Genomic DNA, 17429 nt, shown 5'->3' on the forward strand with positions numbered 1-17429 from the left:
CGTTTAAACGTATTGGAGGATTAAAGAACCGCCTAAGCCAATCAAATCACTTGACCCCTCCGCATTGGGCAAAACCACATATATACTACTCGTTGTATCATATAGTTTGTTCAAGCTTAAATGAGGTTAAATGGATTCGAATGCTATTTGGTGAAATGCCAAATTTGGGTGAAATGCACTATAACATTTCAAAAACAATATTCCACTTTCTCGCAAAATGGGATCAATTTGTAATATGGCGTTTTGGACCACTTCAACGAGTAAATCCCACGTGGAATTATAGGATTTGAGTTAAATCTCGTCAAGCAAAACATGTTTTCAATTTTGATCAGAACCAAAATGCCATTTTCAAAATGGAGGTAAAACGTCCATATTTGTTGAATTCGGCCCCAAAATGACGTTGCCAGACGGGCTCTTACATAAATATATTTTCCAAAATTCGCTGTTTCGCATGTCAAGGACGATTAATACTAGAACTTAATATAAGAACTATAATATTAACGTTATTGATATTAATAATAAACACGACTAATACAACAAGCGCCACGAACAGTTCGTATTTCCGGTAGAGAGATATAAATGGATTGATTAGCTTGGGTTTAACGGTACTTTATTGAATCGTGCAGTTCTTCTTGGCCTTTTTGGGCTTCTGGTCGCTCGCAGAAATCGCAAGTGGTTCCGATAAGGCGGGCTGGCGAAGAGGGGGTTGGTCAGGTGCCTGTCGGCGGGTGTTGGACGCCGACGATGTCCGGCGTCCCTTTGGCCGACTCGAGTCTATCAAGAGAGGCAACTTCATGTTGGCAGCGACCACATGCTCCAGCCCTTCGCCTCCGTACGACACGGTGGGCAAAATCTCACAAAGCCCAGACGTCATAGGGTCGAACGACCCCCCCGCCGCTTGGATCCATTTCTTGGCAGCGTTTGAAATCATGTCGCAGGCCGTGTCGGGGGAATCCACAGCGCTGCCCTTGGCGTTCTTCACTGGTGCAAACTCTTCGTCCCGCGTCACTTCAAAGACCTAGATACAATGAATATATCACTATATATATATATATCAATATATTTCATACCTGCATGGCTGTGGCGTACTGAAACACGTCAAAGATAAACGCTTCCAACTTGATGCCGGAATTGGTCGTGGGCGTGACCACATTGCCCGTTTCTAGACTCACGTACGGAATCTTCTTGTGAGCTACGTGGTACACGGTCATGTTGTCGCTGCGGCAACACTTTTGCAAGAACTCCCTACACAAATATATCATTGATTTAGCCACGGCATGGCAACCCAAGAAATATATATACATATAGACGGCAAACCCAATATATATATATATATGACGTACAAGGAATAAAAGTGGTTGCAAATGTTGGCGGCGCCGTACACCAGTTGGTTGGTCTTGGGATCGCGAAGTTCGCTAGTGGGTTTGTCCATTTCGCTGTATTCAACGACACAATACTGGCCTCCGCGCTTGGCGACCACGCCCACACTCTCGTCAGGACGCGACTTCCACACGACTTTGTTGCCGCAGTCGGCCTTCTTTTCGATGCAGTACCCCATGAACACTGGGTCGGCCACTTTGCACATGGCATTGTCGACAGAAAACACGTGCAAGTACTCGGTGCCTTCAGCCTTCATCCGGTCCAACGCGCCGCTCTTTTCCAGCGCCGTGTACACGCCTCCGTTGCCGTCCGACGCCGTGGCCAGCTTGCCCGCACTCTCGAGCATCAATTTGCCTACAAACGATAAACGATACGAATGGCATTCAACACACACGCATCGTACCTTGTTTGGTAAAGCAGGGCAGCGTGCCTTGGGGAAAGAACACGACCTGCGACGGCTGGAGCCCGAAAAACCCGTGCTGCTTGAAAAACACTTCGGTCGCGTCGTGGTTCATGACGCTGGTCATGATGTAAAACGGAATCTTGCCCGCGACGCCGCCGCCCAACAGCGACTCGAGGCGCAGAATTCGTTCGCTGAACAATTGAAACAGACTTTTCTCCGACGGCAACCCAATGTTGTACATGCCTTTGGGACCAGCAAACCCCAAGCGAGTGCCTTGGCCACCAGAAAGCACCAGCGCCGCCACTTTGCCTTGTCGAATCGCATCCGACCCGATGTTTCGCCACGCGTCAATGGTCGACGCGGGGGTCGTGGCAACCGCGTCCGTCGAGTCCAGCGGCTCCAACGAGCCCGTGACCGACGCGCCGTCGGACAGCATGCTCGTTTCAAAGATCGAGCTCAAATGGTCCAAATCCAAGTGTTCCAACTAGAACACCACCACGGGAATGAGTGTCTACAATATATGAGAAGCTGCTTACGTCTTGAATCAGTTGGTCGATCTCGGCATTCGTGAGCTTTCCAGCTTGGTAAAACTAGGGCCACAACGTGAGTGGGGCAAAATAACGATACTCTTTCAAAGCACCTTCAACACGTGGTCTTGCTTGGCTTCAGTCAACTGGTCGATGATGACTTGAGGTATCACCGGTGTGTTGACACGGAGTGACACACTGGTGGTCAATAATTCCTTCAACGTCGCACCCACCGACGCCAGCGGCTTCTCGACCACCAACGACGACGGAAAGCTCAGCGTCTCACTGGCAATTCGATCGACCATGCCGCTCAAGTCGGACGCTGTGAAGATGGGCACCGCCCCAATCAAGTTTTGAATCGTCACAGTCTTGATGACGGCTGCCGTCGGTTGGTGGAGGGTCACGCTCACGTCAATCGCTAGATTCACGTCGAGGGCGGTCGCGGCCGTGGCCAACTCGTGTGCTTCCGCCACACTCTTGACAACGGGAATGGTGTTTTCAAGAAACGCAAACTTGTGTGGATCGTTGGTCCAAATGCCAATCCACGCCGCCCCTTGTGCTGCACACAACTGCGCCAAGACGTATCTACACCAAGAGTTCTTTAGTGTCGAATATATATATCATATGATTCACAAATTTCGAGGAGGGTAAAGTACCCAATGTCACCGTAGCCATGCGACACAATCAGCACCCGGTCACCCGACTGGACCTGTTGCACGAGGTGGTGCGCGAGTAAAGTGGTCACTGGAACGTGTGCCGCCAGCGACAGCGGCATACTCAAAGGCAACTTGGCCACGCAGTCATTCTCTTGCACTTTGACGAACTCGCTCCATCCATTTTTAGCGATCAAAGCGCACACGCGGTCGCCGACTTTGAACTTGACCACGTCGTTGCCCACCGACGTCACAACCCCCGAGATCGCGAAGCCAGGAACGCCTTCTGGCTCGTTTGCCCGCAGCGCCACATCCAGGGGGGTCACGGCAGCAAATTTGGTTTCAATGACCACGTCGTGCGATTTGTCCACGACGGGGGCCGCCTCGCTTTCCGACAGCACGAGGTCCGGTCCATCGGCGACGATGCTCTTCATTTTCGAGTTGGAAATGAACGCAAACGACGGTACGTGCATACTCAATCGACGCGCAAACTCTTCCGAAACGTGGCACGGCAGCGAGAACTGACGGCCATTCAAATGCTCGAGGCCTTCCCCTTCATACGACACCAGCGGCGACACCTACACCAACCATATGATTTCGATCAGAACCAGTCGATATGGGAAAGGCAGAACGAGAACTACGTGTATACGTACTTCGCAGAGGCGTTCGTTGGCCACATTAGGCTGCAACGCTTCCGTAATCACTTGGTTCCAGTGGATCTGGTCGTCCTCGGACGGACACTTGAGTTGGAGCACTTTGCCGTTGCCCAATAACACGGACACACCGTAGTGTTCTTGGAGCTCGCACTTGACCACAGACGACGTCTTGGCCTTTTTCGACTTGGTGTCTTCCGACTTGTACGTGGTGATGCAGTTGGTCGCGGCGTCGAATTCGACCAACCGTTTGGACCAGCGTTTCAACCGCTTGCCTCGTTTTTCCAGTTCGCCTTTGGTCACCAAGTGCAATTTCAAATCTCCGCCTAACCACAGTAACCATCAACACAACAACATAAAGCAGCACGAGTAAGTAAGAAAGTGAGGTAGTTCGTACCCATGGCTTCGATCCACCGCTTGGCCTGGGCACTGAGCAAATATCGCGCCGAGTCGGGCGAGTCGGCCGTGTAGCCGTTGTCGGTGTTGCCGTTTGCATTCTTCACGGGGGCAAACTCGTCCTCCCGGGCCACTTCCAGCACCGCCATGTGCGTCGCGGCCGCAAAAATGTCAAAGATGAACGCTTCCAACTTCATGCCCGGGAACGACGTGGTGCTGGCGTCATGGATCGACACGGACGGGATGTTCTTCATGGCAATGTGGTACGGCAACTGCAAACTCGCCAACGTGCGCGTGAGGAACGGTCTATCGATAGAAAATACATGAATTATTACGTGATTAATTCTAAACTGCTCGAGCGACATGGAGGAATCGATCGAAAACACACATCCAAGTGTATATATTATCACCAAAGAAAGCATCGGCAGAAGTAGTAGTATTGAAACCCAATCAGATTGCAGTACAACAACCAGCATGGAATTCGTTACTAGTATATGACTTCAAATTAGGGTGGTTAGTTGTCATCACCACAGCTACAACTTTTTACATAACGTTACAAAATGCAGTACAAAAAATCCATCCATGATATTTTGTGAATCAGCATAAACGCAAGCTGAAAGGACAATATATATAATACAATATACAAAAGGACAATATATATATATATATATTACAATGTACAAAAGGACAATATATATATATATATATATTGTCCTTTCAGCTAAAATGGATCGTGTATATATATATATATATATATATATATATAGACGATGTTCGCTTGTCAACCAACAAGTCCAACATATCTCTCCACGAGAAATAATGATGGTTTCGTACACTGAAAAGTAGTGGTTGCATATGTTGCCTGCCCCGTAGACCAATTTGTTGGTCGTGGGGTCCACGAGCTGGGCATTCTGGGCGTCGAGTTCGCTGTACTCGACCACACAAAACTTGTTGTCTTTCTTGGCCACGACGCCGACCTTTTCGTCGGGGTTGGTCTTCCACACGACTTTGTTGCCAATGTCCGTCTGTTTTTCAATGCAATACCCGACAAACACGGGGTCGGCGACCTTGTTGAGCGCATTGTCCACCGAGAACACGTGCAAGTGCAAAATGTTGGCGAGGTTCATTTTCTGCAGCACGTGGTGCTTTAGCATGGCCGTGAACACGCCTACGCAGCACGTTTCGTGAGTCCAGCATGATGTAGGATTATCGACGAGGCAATGGATACCTCCGTTTCCGTCGGACGCGCGCGCAATCGAGTGCGGACTTTCGAGCATGATGCTGCCGGTCTTGGTCAAGCAGGGCAACGTGCCTTGTGGAAAGAACGTGACTTGGGCACCTTTCAACCCAAAGTAGTTGTTTTCTTCAAAGAACGCTTGGGTCGTGTCGTGGTTCATGCGGCTCGTCATGATGAAGAGCGGCACGACCGGGTCGTGCGCGACGCGGCCGTGCTTTTTCGCATTTTTCTGGACGCGAAGCACACGTTCGGCAAACAGCTGGAAGAGACTCTTCTTGGACAACAAACCAATGTCAAACATGCCTGTGGAAGAAGTCAAGGGCTTGGTGTGAGATGCTCATAGATGGGATAGGCAGAGAGCATCACGGTCAGCATAGTACCTTTGGGGCCATCAAAGCCCAACCGTGTGCCTTGGCCGCCTGCCAAAATCATGGCGGCAACTTCCCCACGATTGATCGCATCGTACCCCAATGCCCGCCAAGCCGCGATAGTTTCCGGCGTTGACGTCAGCACCGAGTCGAACTCGTCCAGCGGTTCAATGGAGCAATTGGTCAAACTCGCCCTCGCGCCTTTGTCAAACAACAGCGACTCCGTGTAAATCTGCTTGATGAACGCCAGGTCCAAATCCTCGACCTAATATTCAAATGAACGGAGGGACATGGACGGTTTTCATGGGATGCTGCTGCCACGTACGTCGTCGAGCAAGGTCTGCACGTCGGCATCGGACAACAACCCTTCCGTATCCACAAACTAACAACGCATCGAGTCGTTAGAACGGTCGGGTGACGTAAGGAGCGTACTTGGAACACGTCCAGCTGCTCGGCATCGCGGAATTTCGCGCGCGTTGCCTCTGGCACGAGCGGGTTCTCCCACTTTTTGGGTCCCATTTTCTCCTGCAGCAGTTGCAGGGACGGCGGCTGGCGCAAGGATGAAGAGAGGTGTGATGGCGACGCGGATGGAGAGGTAATGGTTGGAGGCAGTTCTGTGGGTTGGTCCATGTTGGCGATGGAAAGGCGGATGAAGTCCTGGCGGCGACTTGGCGTCTGAGGGGGAAATGAAGGTGTGGGTTACACGTTGCATATTTTTAGAACTCCTCGGGAAATCCGGATAAACCCATCTGCCAGAATGGTGGTAATGTCACTCAATACTGAATTCCAATCACAATGCATGTCGCGGGATCATTATCCGGATGATTTGTCGCCCTGCAAGCGTCGTGGCGTCGTTGAAGTTGCACGAAGCGCCCAGTGACTCGTCGACATCACGACGTGGCGACAAAGATCGTCAGATTTATTCATGGAGGCAAGTGTTGATGGAGAGGTGGGAATAGCTCAATGGGAGTGTGGCATTCATTCGCTTGGGGTGGACTTTGGAAGGCCCCATGCAGAAGCGTGAGATCAATAGACGTCATTGCACGCCCACCCAATGAGTGTAACGCTAGAAGCTGCCAGTCATGGACAAGTTTTGAAATAAAGTTCACGCGCGCCAACGATTCATGTGGTGTGGGGAACGTTATGAAACGGTTGGCACATTGGTAAGACTAAACGTCGCAACGGTTACACGCCCAGATAATCAAGAGCCCGTCCAAGTACATACTGTACTGTAGGCCACGATGCCCATGAACAGTCGGCAGTACGAGGTAGTACCCCGTCATTGGCACTGGCGTCCTGTAGACGGGTATGCAAACGAGTAGGAGCGCATCAACAAGCTGGAGGCGGCACTAGAAATGGCTCGCTTGCGATATCAATGTGCGTGACGTGGCATGTCGTCTGTGTGGCTGACATCTTAAGCGATGCATAGCGCAATCTGGCCGCATGAAGTACATATTGATGCACTTGTCAACAATCGGACGGGACTCCATGCTGCACTCGTAGGACGTTTGAGGACGAGAACAAGACCCTCAAGCAAGACATTGCCGCCGAACGAGCCGAGCTGTACAGCATGCTCCTATAGATAACCCATTTGCCTTCTGTGACATGGTCATGTGACAGGGAAGCCATCTTGAACAACCGTCAAGTGAACACATTGCTGGACCAGTTGAAGGAAGAGCGCACGCAACGTCTCGTGGAGATGGAAGCTTCGCATATTCGAGAGCGGGAGATGCAAGCGTTGTCGAGCGAAGCCGTACGGCGCCTTCATTATTCACGTTGGCATCATCTTTTTGGCCACCTGTAGGCGGTGGCGACAAAAGGCGCGCTACTAGCGCATGAAGAAGCCGCGGGGAAACGGGCCGAAGTGAATGGCCTGCGTGCGTCCATCCGCGTGAGCACCAAGTTGCTGCACGTGCGTCCACCTTATGTCCAAACCAGCGCTAACCCCATGCTTCCAGATTGCCGAGCACGATTTCCACACTACCCACGCCGAATTGGAAGCCACACAACTGCAACTGCTCGACACGAGACGGTAGGGCGGCGTCGATTGACAGTGTCGTGCAGTGTCTAGAGTGATACAAAGTAGAAAACTCATGCAAAAGACCGACGAAGTGAACGTGTGGACTGACCGGTACAACCAAGCGATGATCGATCTGCACATGGCCCAAATGAAACTCACCCAAGTGTCCGTTGGGGCCAGTGCCAAAGAGTCTGCGCTGATGGTATATATATATATATATTCCAATCCCGGGAAGGACCCGACGTTCATGAAAGTGTGGAGTAGCGAGGCTACGGAATTGTACTTGCAGAAGCAGCAGGCGAGCCCGTGAGCATCCAACGCCAGCCATTTTTGTGTGCCAAAGGCGGTACACCCAAAGCACCTGTCGAATATGCTCACGATTCATTTTAGGCACGGCAAAGTTCAACGGCGCAAAAGCTGACCGGGCTATGGCGCGGCATAATCTGCAGATGGCACGAAGTGAATCGATACCGGCATTGGGAACAAACTCACAAGGAGGACACCGGCGGCGGCGGCAAGTTGACCGGATTCCGTTACCGCCATGTACAAACGATGCAGTCGATGTCGGGACTCCCCAGTCTGCTCCCGCCACACTCGAACAACCCAAGTATAGCAACTGCACTTTACCGCTGGAAGTACATATGACCTCTGATACTTGTCAACTCTAGGCCTCGGGAGAAAAGGGAAGCGCAACGCATTCAAAGCACTCGGTATGTGTGTACAAATGTCAAGATGTGTGTATTCGAATGTCCAGTCGTTCTTTGTAGTGACACGCAAGGGTCCAAGTATCTCGGGTATGGGCTCGGGATGCTGAAGAAGGACAACGTTGTAGCTGACCATCGACAGAACACTGTCACATGACTCTGTTATCAATGATACCGTGCATGAGAATCCAATGAATAAGGTGGGAAGGATGACGACTTTCAATCTGACGACACAAGGCGGCGTACGGTGCTGTCTCCACTCGCTTGGGCGACCCTAACGAATCGCTTGACAGTCGCCAACACGTCGCCCTTGGCTCGAAACACATTCAAACCACTTGACCCTGTCCGCGACGGCAACGTCCGGAATGTGAAGCTGCACTGGTCGGTTAAACGATGGTGGATGCGCATAAACTCGTGTTCGTGCTCAAGTCGCACGGGGATGCCCTTTTCAGGCTCGAGCAGCGACCATAGTTTCAGACTTCGCAGCACCACTAGCTGCACCATGGCCTCCATGGTCGGGTCGCCCACTGTTTTATTCGCTTCGAGACAACGTTCTACCCACTCGACGAGTTCCACGTGAAGTACACACCTAGCTAACGACGTTCAAACCACCACTCAATGTCGACAAAGTGTAGTTCATACATGGTGGCAGTGAGGTCACAGGCGAACGTGGGCAGCAGCACCTCAACACACGCCTGGAGTGACACGACAAAGTCGACGGGGGTTAGCTCGTGGCCACAGTACTGGTTGGCGTGACAAGCACTGGCACGGAGAAGCTGCAGCACCGGACACAGGTCGCCCACGTCTTGAAGCGATTGCACGTACTGCGGCATGCTCACGTTTAGGAGATACAGTCGAAGGGCGTTTTGGTTGTTCGAGTCGTTCGAATGGTGTGGGGGTTGGTGGCTCGGACAATCATATAGCCCGCACGCCACGTAGTCGCTTTCACGCTTGACACGAGACAACGCCACGTGGGCGTCCACGATTGGATAGTAGCTGGCCAATCCCAGAGGTCCCTCTGGGTCTAGCACGTTGAGCACAAATGTCCGCAGTGGGGACGATGCGTAGCCGCCAGTGTACAGGTGATACGCTGGGGCAGTCTACCGTCGTCGACAACATGAGCCACTATGAAACCACGAATGATTCGATTGGAGGCGTACCGTGGCCACCCATGTCAAGAGCGACGGCGCCACGCTTATGGAAAAGAACGACCGCAGCGTTTCCACGGCCGACACCCACGGCTTGTCGAGTTTGCTGCCAAACCAGTTGGACTTGGCCGTGGGTTTGGTTCGAAAGAGCAATGTGGACGCAAACAAGTGGGCGGCGGCGTGATCATGCTGGGCATACGCAGCACACGGGAAGAACTCTTGCAAAAACGTGGCAAAGATCAAGTGTGTGCCTCTCGCGAGGCCGCCCCAGACCGAAAACACGCTCGACAGGTACGCGTACACGACGTGGCAGTACTGAATCGTCGCCAGCGTCGCATTTGATTTCACCGACGGCGACGCCACCCATTGCTTTTCGTGTTGTCGATAGTCGCCCGAGTCGGCAAACAGTGCTTCAAGGTACGTCCAGTCGGGCGACGTGTGTTTGCAAAGCGACTGCAACGACGCACTGCACGCGTCCACCCACGACGCTAGCACCCCGTGATGCAAGTCCAGTACAATGGATCGCAAAGTATTGGCGTGGTCACCGCCGGCCGAGTTGTACCGGTCGAGTACATTGGTGCAAAACCGACGAAACGCGCTAGTTCGCTGGTCATATTGCATACCGAACGACGACGACTTCGAAGTCAAGGTGACGGTGCAACCAGTCAGGACATGCAGCAACGACGTCGCTGGTTGCGAGCAGCTCGAGAACCGCCCTGCCCACGCGTTCCAGTACGTTGGACACGGGTCCATCAACGTCAACAGCCACACTTGGACAAGCGCGACGTCGGGCTTGTTGTGTGTGGCCAGGAAATGCTCCATGTAATGGGTCGGACCGTTGGATATCGCAGTCGCGAGCACCCGTGAAAACACAAACACCGTCGGGCCGGTCGAAGAGGCTTGGAGAATGTCCCACTGGAACGTGGTCGCGTGGGCTAGTAGCACGCCCACGGCCGTGAGGACGGCGGTCGACGCAAATTCTTGCAAAGCCAACCTTTGCAAACTCACACGCAGCAACTTGACGACGCCGTCGGCACACTCGGCAAGGACGTGGCGGTAGTTCAAGGTCACAACGATGCCAGATGTGGACGAGTTGACAGCGTCCAACGATGCCAAGAGCGCCATCTCTTCGGGATCGTCAAACTCGTCGAATTCAGTAGATGGAGATGGTGGAGGTGTCATGGGCGTGTGCGGGCATAAACACACTAGAATCGACGTTGCCATGGACAGCACAGACCGGGGGAGCACTTTTTTAAAGCATAGTTGCAGCACATGGTCAAATCCAGTGTTGAGGATGCCCTGGACACACTCAGCCAACGGACGCAGCGATGTCGAGTCCACGGCAGTTTGAACCAAGTGTTTGGCGACTTGGAGAAGGCAGTGCAGCGCGAACTCTATCGCGTCGACTACACACATATAGATGAGCACGACGTTTTCAATCCCAGACATACCTGACTCTTGGGGGGATGATTGTTTGGTCATTTGAACTAACAAGTCATTGCATGCGCTGAGCAACGACGGCATCAACGGAAGATGGGCCTTCATGGCTGTCATAATGATCCACAGCGCATGCATCGCCGTCGTGGGGTTGCCAGGAGCTGCTGCGCGCAGGATTTCGTTCGTGTAGAAGGTCAAATCTCGTTTGAACGACTTGAGCTCGTCTGTCATGATGGTCGCAAGAACCATGCTGACGAGCACAATGTGGCGAACATGCTAAGGTGCAAATGATACAGTCAATATCCACCCATTGGACGACCTAAGGGGCTGTACATTGGGGGACGGCGATTCTACACTTGGAGGGGCGGGGGGCAGGGGGTCCGCTGGCTTTTGCATGGGGTTGGTCCAGTTCCACTTGGTCGTTTCAGCTGTAGACTGGTCTTGCCTTGGCTGGTGCTTGAGCGCATTCAAGACGGGGTGGCGAAACCGGTTTCGAAGTACGGGTTTGTCGAATTGGATCATTTGCATCTAACAACATATCGAAACCACGGTACGATATAGACATGGAATCTTATATGATGTGTTTGGGGGGGTGTACGAACCACAATCACACGACCCATCAAGTCGCTGCAGTCACTCGCGTCGATATCGTAAGTCAGAATGGCGTCGCGCTCGGTCGGTTCGAGCGCCAGTTCCATCAGAAACGAAGGTAACCGTGGGGATTTGATCCGCGGCGGCGACTGCATCAGCTTTAGCACGAGCATCACCACGGGGACTATACAGTCGACATCAACATCAACACAACGGCAGTACGCTGTACCGTGACTCGGCGCCCATGCAGCAGACAACACGAGCATCCGTTGCAAGATGCGCTGCCGATACATTTCAATCAGAGCGTCCGATGTTATGGATGCGCGAAACGTGTGTGAAAATGGCAGCGCGTCTGACCCAGACAGCAACCCCCCCACCAACATCCAATTTGAGGCTAACCTACCCGCAAATAAGGTGAGGTATATTTTATAGACCTCATGTAAACGAACAAATGTATAAATATATATATATGGATCACCCCCTGCTTACGTTTTGTCGGGCATGGGGGACAACCACACGACGACGTCCCAAATGGTTTCACGAACGAGCATGTCGATCTCAGGACCTGTGGTCGCGTGGGGGTACACCGACTTGGCGAGTGCTTTCACCGTTGGATTTTGAGCCAAGTGTTGGAAACACAGGGTTGACCACAAATCTGGCTGGTGGGATAACACACACTGCCACAGACTCAGCACCGACCGCGCCTCCTTGCCAACCGGGGTAAAGTGCATATGGTACTCGATCAGAAACAGCAGCGTGCGGTCCAGCATACCAGGGGGGTCCATGTCGAGTGCATGCCGATACAGCGTACACATGGTGTGGAGAAACACAGTCGACGATGACTCGGTTCGTTCAAAGTAAAAGTAATATGACGGCGAAGTTGCCAACAGGGTGTGGATGCGGGGAAGGCTGTCGAGTAACCATCGGATTTCGTCCAAGTTGATTGGCTCGAGCGTTGTATGCAGGCGATACAACTCGGACATGAGCGCCGTACATTTCTGGCTCATGCGCTCCAGCGTAGCGACTTCAATTAACTGTAGGAAATGGTATACGTCCTTGTGAATACAACGTGTCGATGCTATGTACTGGGGAGACATGTACAGTACTTACCTCTGACGCGCCAGCTTGTTGTTCCATGAACGTTCCTTCAGCATGTTGCAAGTCTACCAACCCATGTCGTAGGGTCCGTATGAGCTTGGTCACAAGCCCCAACGTTCGTGCAAACTACACCAGGGTTACAAGACTTTCACAGTCCAATCAAGATCATACCAATGGCAGCGGAGAATGGTACCAAGGCGGCAAGTTCAGACTCGATTGAGCGTCTGGCACGACCAACACTGTCTTGAGCAAGGCCAACTCGTCCTGCGTCGGCTGCCATCCACTTGGAATCACGTCCGACGTGTATTGCAAGATGCTTGACACTGCTGGGTCAAGGTCGTGGGTGCCGAGTGCAGGGGTGGGGGGAGGGCTGTTTAACACTGGAGGTTGCTTGTGTTGGGGACGGCGCAGGTTGGTGGCTGTGCTGTGGCCCCCAGGGTGGACAGGGGCTCGGTACACTCTGAGTTTCCACTTGGAAGGGTGCTTTGAAGAATGGCGTTTGGTTCGTGGGGCGCCGGTCCCCTCGTGTTGCTGGCTAGCTCGTCGCTTGTGCCTGAGAAGGCCCTTCCAATTCCACTCGGACGATGCCAAAATCGAAGGCGGGATGTTGCGGATCGTTCGCGGCAGGTACTCCTCCCTATATGATGCTGTTACTTTCATCATTCAGCAAGAAAGCAGTACCGGTCGATGGATGTGGTCGAGTGTATCGATTCTGGCAGTTTGTTCGTCTGTCGTGTATACGTAAAAGCACTTGGTTTTCGCCGTCGAAGTAGGGGTTTACTACTATCACGAGGTGGTAAATACGTCAGCACGGTCAAGTCATATGAACATCCCTTCTACTTCTTCGTACTACCTTTGATCATCGAGTCGGCCATTTCGATGCATAGACGCGTGAAACAACATGTTTGGTATCGATTCTTCCGCTGAAAACATCCGCGGGGTGTTGGCCTGTGGCTTGGTCGAGGCTGCCCCCCGTACTCTAAATTAGATTAGAATAACAATAATCAACCCCTCCGTCTACTCATTCGGCCGTGTGCCCACCGTTCATTGCCGTCGCTGTCGGATAACTCGTCGCTTGAAAGGCTGCTCGCTGCAACTGTTGTTGCCGACTTGGCGCGCCTTGGTCGATCGATTGTCGGACGAGATTGCCGCCATCTGTCCGAACCAGCTTCCGACGACTCGGACGACAAGCTGCCGCCAGAACCTTCGTCCTCCGAGGTTGGATCCACCGCCAAAGCCGACTCTCGTCGTCCCTTGACCCACACCGCGTATTCGTTCACTTGGCTTTTGCGCTGGTCATGCTTGAGGTTTTCCACGGCGCTCTAATGCATCCAACAACCATCATCACCTCTCTTTCGCCATGATATGATATTTTCACGATATACAAATATATAAACGACTAATACTATTAAAAATAACCCCTAGGTTGGGGATACGTACAACAGACTTGCCGTTGGCTTCGAGCTTTCGCAAGATGGCGTCGACAATGTCTTCTTCTCGCACGAGGTGCTGCTTGTGGAATCGTTCGAGCTCACGCAACTAGACGCATACGAGACATTTAGCAATCAAACACACTCTCCACTCCGTCGCAGCCGTACGTTGGACGACGCGTCGATCTGGCCACTGCGCATCGATTCAAACGTCTGCAACGCCAGTTCAAACGCTGTCGCATGCTGCTGGTACTGGAGCTTGAGCTCCTTGGTCGTTTTGGCCAGGGCGAACCCCGTGTCTTGCTGGACATCGTCGGGCAAGTCCATCGCGTTGTCTTCTGGCTGGATAAAGTTGTTGTCGCCGTCATATCCACCGACAAAGTGGCGCCGCTTCCGCTTCTTATGGCGTCGTGGGAGGTGGGGGTGGTGGTGGCGCCGCCGCTGCGGTGACAACCGACTGTCGTCACCGTCGTCTGAAGACCACAAATCTATTGTCACTGGCGATGACGGAGCTCGGGCACCGACGTTCTCGGCGGACGGGGAGGGCCCAACTGAGTGGGACTCGAGCACAGATGTTATCCCGTCGGTTAATGCATGGCTACGATGTGTGTCGGTAGGCAAGTCCTGACGTGTGGCGGGGGTGGGAGCTGTGGATGGCTTGACCAGTTTTCCCAGATTGTGGAAGCGTCGATACAGCGGAGTATCGTCGTCGTCGTCGCTCATGCTACTATCTCGGTCAAAAGTGTCGTTTGTGAGGTCTGTAGATGCCCCAGTTGCGACAGTCTTCTTGGCAACCTTTCGAGCAGCAGGTTTGGTGTGGACATCGACCGTTTCGATGGTCGGATCGGTTGCGGGCGGCGCTCGGGTGATGGTGTCCAATGTGGTGGTGTCGACCAACTGCCGGCGCGATGGAAGGTATTCGTCTGCGAACTCGTCGTGAAAAAAGTTGCGGGATCGACGCTGACGCGACTTCTTCTCGAAAATGGCCGATGGCTGCACGTACTCGATAGCTACGGCGCGCTCGGACCCGCCTAGGAAGTATCGGACGTCCACCACCGCCATGCCATCCTCGTCGTATGCTCGGGTCACTCGAGCCGCTCCACCGATCTTATTGATACCAGGCCATGTCCGATTCTCCACTTCAACCAAATCACCTTCGTTGAACCTGCGTGGCAACGATTCGGCGACCATTCCATCAAGAGCAGCAACGACATCTAATGCAGGCGTAGGAGACACTGCCGCAGAGACACTTGTCAAGGTCGTCGATGTCACCTTCTCCATGGCTAGCTGAGTGATTTGGTCGACTTCATTCCAGAACGAATCGTCTTCCGACTGCGAGTCGCCGACAAACTCGTCCGGGTCCATGGGATCAATCCAAAAATGCCGCGCACATTGCGAGTAAAATATATGCTTATATTTTCGTATTATTCTAATAACACAGCAATGTCGTTGTCGTCTAGTGGTTAGGACGCAAGCTTCACACGCTTGAGATCGGGGGTTCGATCCCCCCCATCGATATTCGTTTTTCTCAAAACTTTTTTTTCTTTTTGATTTTTCTATACTAACAGTAAGGTATTGGATCCCATCACTGGAATCGTCAGGGCGGTCCTACACAATGGCGACGCGAGTCTGAACTTGGTCAACTACGCCGTGGACATGGGCAAAATCTTCGCGATTGCATCGAATCGTGCCCCGATTTGATAAAGGAGAACGGGTTGTCGGCGGAAATGCAAGAGTATTTCATGCAGCGAGCAGGTACGACTGTCGTTTTGAGTGGTTGATCGATACAGTATGTGTGTGACCTTGTGGTTGTAACGTTAGTGAACTACTTGGAGCGGTACTTTTACCTGATCTGCTTTGCCTCGTACATTCTGGACTAACAACCCAAGCAGTTTCAAACTCTGTTTGTCAACTGGATGTGCTCGAGATACGACAATGCGCTGTACGAATATAAAACGTAATGATGCTACACTGTATAAATAATAACGTTATAGTTGAATCTAATCTTGAATCAATTACTCCGGAGTACGCAATAACTATGATTATTTAAATACATTTTTCAAATTTAATTACATGGTGCAAAGGAGCGACATTTACCGTAGGCAATGGCACCGATGGAGGTTTTTAGAGACAAGGGCTGAAGCAAGTGTCGAGGATTTCTTTCTGTTACTAGTACAAACCTTCCACTGACGGAAATGGACCATTCTCTGAGAGAACGTTTCACTTCCCATGAGCACACAAGTGGTACAAACGATTTGTACCACTTGTACAAAGCATTTTGTACAAGCACTCGGCTGATTTTCGAGTTTACAGTAAATGTCAATCATATGGTAAAGATGATTTATGTGGTTTAATTGGCCCAAATCACACGAATCACGATGGTTTCCAGGAAATTTGGTGTTTACGTTTACTGTCGACCGTAAAACGAGAAAATTTATCTTTCCTACCACTATTGTTTTTGTGCATTTGAATAACTATGATTGGACAAAATGTTTCGCGCGGTTTCACATTTATTCAAAGTGCACGACATACACGTCACAGGCCAAATGACTGCAGAACCACCACGTAGCCGCTCCAAGACAGGGCAGCGCAAGGTCATATCATTACGTTTCAAAGTCAAAGTAATTCAAGCTTACGAGGCTGCACTTGGCCCTGCCAAGACATTCTATGCAATAGGCAAGGCCTTCGGCGTGCAGACAGGCCTCGTGGAGTGAAATTACTCCAGAGATGATTCAAAAAGCTTTTCGAGCTTGTGATATGCAATAATACATGCAATTCAACATCAAAGTACATCATAGGTCAATTTCCTCGATTTCTGAAGTCTCGGATTCGTCTGAACATGGACTTTAAAATGTAGTGTCCACTGCACTCCGGAATGACATATCTCTCACAATACGATTTGTTTTGGTCTGAATTTTACAAGAAAAGCATCCATGAACTATAATAACTTGTGAAACACGATATCCATTATGAAATAATTTATTATATTCGAATGCAATATCCACAAGTGAAGCAGAAAATCAATTTAATTTTGCCTCTGTAATATAGTTATAATTTTTCAAGAGGGAGACTTGGTTCCCTCGATGCCCTCGCAGACTATCAGCTTCGGCCGTTGAGAGCGCGACGATACACTGCTTGCGACAGCGCCAAGAGATGGCGCACCCAGCGAACATGACGCAAACGCCGCTGATGGACTTCCGATCCGCCTCGTTCGCGAAGTCTGCGTCGCAATACGCGGAGATGTGTAGGCCATTGTCGGAGTTGGTGGCGTTGATGTTCAGCCCTTGATTCTTGGTTCCTTTGAGGTATCGAAGAACGCGCTTTGCTTGTTTCCAATATGTCTCATCGTAGGATCCAAGGAACTTGCTGAGATTCCGCACTGCG

At 51.5% G+C, this 17429-nt stretch overlaps 3 protein-coding genes and 1 non-coding gene across 6 annotated transcripts; 2 read left to right on the forward strand and 2 right to left on the reverse strand.

Annotated features, from left to right (window-relative positions):
* Nucleotides 1–559: 559 nt before the first annotated feature.
* Nucleotides 560–6304, reverse strand: H257_13468 (hypothetical protein). The gene is made up of 14 exons (XM_009840985.1): nucleotides 6050–6304; nucleotides 5943–5999; nucleotides 5630–5882; nucleotides 5241–5552; nucleotides 4847–5180; nucleotides 4014–4318; nucleotides 3617–3942; nucleotides 2967–3541; nucleotides 2424–2895; nucleotides 2320–2373; nucleotides 1784–2267; nucleotides 1344–1734; nucleotides 1071–1245; nucleotides 560–1018 (listed from the first exon to the last, which is right to left on the reverse strand). Exons 1-14 carry the CDS (start codon nucleotides 6245–6247, stop codon nucleotides 611–613), a joined length of 4344 nt encoding a protein of 1447 aa, XP_009839287.1. The 5' UTR covers nucleotides 6248–6304; the 3' UTR covers nucleotides 560–610.
* A 507-nt stretch (nucleotides 6305–6811) lies between these two features.
* H257_13469 (hypothetical protein) lies at nucleotides 6812–8669 on the forward strand. 3 transcript variants are annotated; one of them, XM_009840987.1, is made up of 12 exons: nucleotides 6812–6885; nucleotides 6940–6994; nucleotides 7047–7065; nucleotides 7121–7180; nucleotides 7238–7370; nucleotides 7422–7529; nucleotides 7576–7649; nucleotides 7704–7839; nucleotides 7902–7983; nucleotides 8028–8244; nucleotides 8306–8347; nucleotides 8405–8669. In XM_009840987.1, exons 1-12 carry the CDS (start codon nucleotides 6859–6861, stop codon nucleotides 8496–8498), a joined length of 1047 nt encoding a protein of 348 aa, XP_009839289.1. In that variant the 5' UTR covers nucleotides 6812–6858; the 3' UTR covers nucleotides 8499–8669. The 3 variants fall into 3 exon arrangements, with proteins under 3 accessions (XP_009839289.1, XP_009839290.1, XP_009839288.1); XM_009840988.1 differs by having other exon boundaries at nucleotides 7902–8244; XM_009840986.1 differs by lacking the exon at nucleotides 8405–8669 and having other exon boundaries at nucleotides 7902–8244; nucleotides 8306–8372.
* On the reverse strand, nucleotides 8372–15410 carry H257_13470 (hypothetical protein; the record flags this gene model as incomplete). The annotated part of the gene is made up of 15 exons (XM_009840989.1): nucleotides 8372–8930; nucleotides 8984–9441; nucleotides 9502–10895; nucleotides 10941–11202; nucleotides 11260–11454; nucleotides 11529–11701; nucleotides 11747–11916; nucleotides 12007–12551; nucleotides 12628–12741; nucleotides 12787–13252; nucleotides 13297–13398; nucleotides 13469–13594; nucleotides 13657–13937; nucleotides 14056–14154; nucleotides 14214–15410. 15 exons carry the CDS (start codon nucleotides 15408–15410, stop codon nucleotides 8561–8563), a joined length of 5952 nt encoding a protein of 1983 aa, XP_009839291.1. The 3' UTR covers nucleotides 8372–8560.
* Nucleotides 15411–15490: 80 nt separating this feature from the next.
* Nucleotides 15491–15563, forward strand: H257_13471. Its single transcript has one exon. It is a non-coding gene; the product is annotated as a tRNA-Val (tRNA).
* Nucleotides 15564–17429: the final 1866 nt, after the last annotated feature.

Source organism: Aphanomyces astaci (genome assembly GCF_000520075.1).
Source record: "Aphanomyces astaci strain APO3 unplaced genomic scaffold supercont1.49, whole genome shotgun sequence".
Classification (NCBI taxonomy): Eukaryota; Oomycota; class Saprolegniomycetes; order Saprolegniales; family Verrucalvaceae; genus Aphanomyces; species Aphanomyces astaci.

Bases quoted from the DNA above. Each gene is read 5' to 3' on its own strand.
- H257_13469 (XM_009840987.1), top strand. From the start codon at position 6,859: ATGCCCATGAACAGTCGGCAGTACGAG. The intron at 7,530-7,575 runs GTGCGTCCACCT...CCATGCTTCCAG, and splicing joins TGAGCACCAAGTTGCTGCAC to ATTGCCGAGCACGATTTCCA. The intron at 7,984-8,027 runs GTACACCCAAAG...GATTCATTTTAG, and splicing joins ATTTTTGTGTGCCAAAGGCG to GCACGGCAAAGTTCAACGGC.
- H257_13468 (XM_009840985.1), bottom strand. From the start codon at position 6,247: ATGGACCAACCCACAGAACTGCCTCCAACCATTACCTCTCCATCCGCG. The intron at 5,181-5,240 runs GTATCCATTGCC...CGTGCTGCGTAG, and splicing joins CGCGTCCGACGGAAACGGAG to GCGTGTTCACGGCCATGCTA. The intron at 1,735-1,783 runs GTACGATGCGTG...TATCGTTTGTAG, and splicing joins GCCCTGCTTTACCAAACAAG to GCAAATTGATGCTCGAGAGT.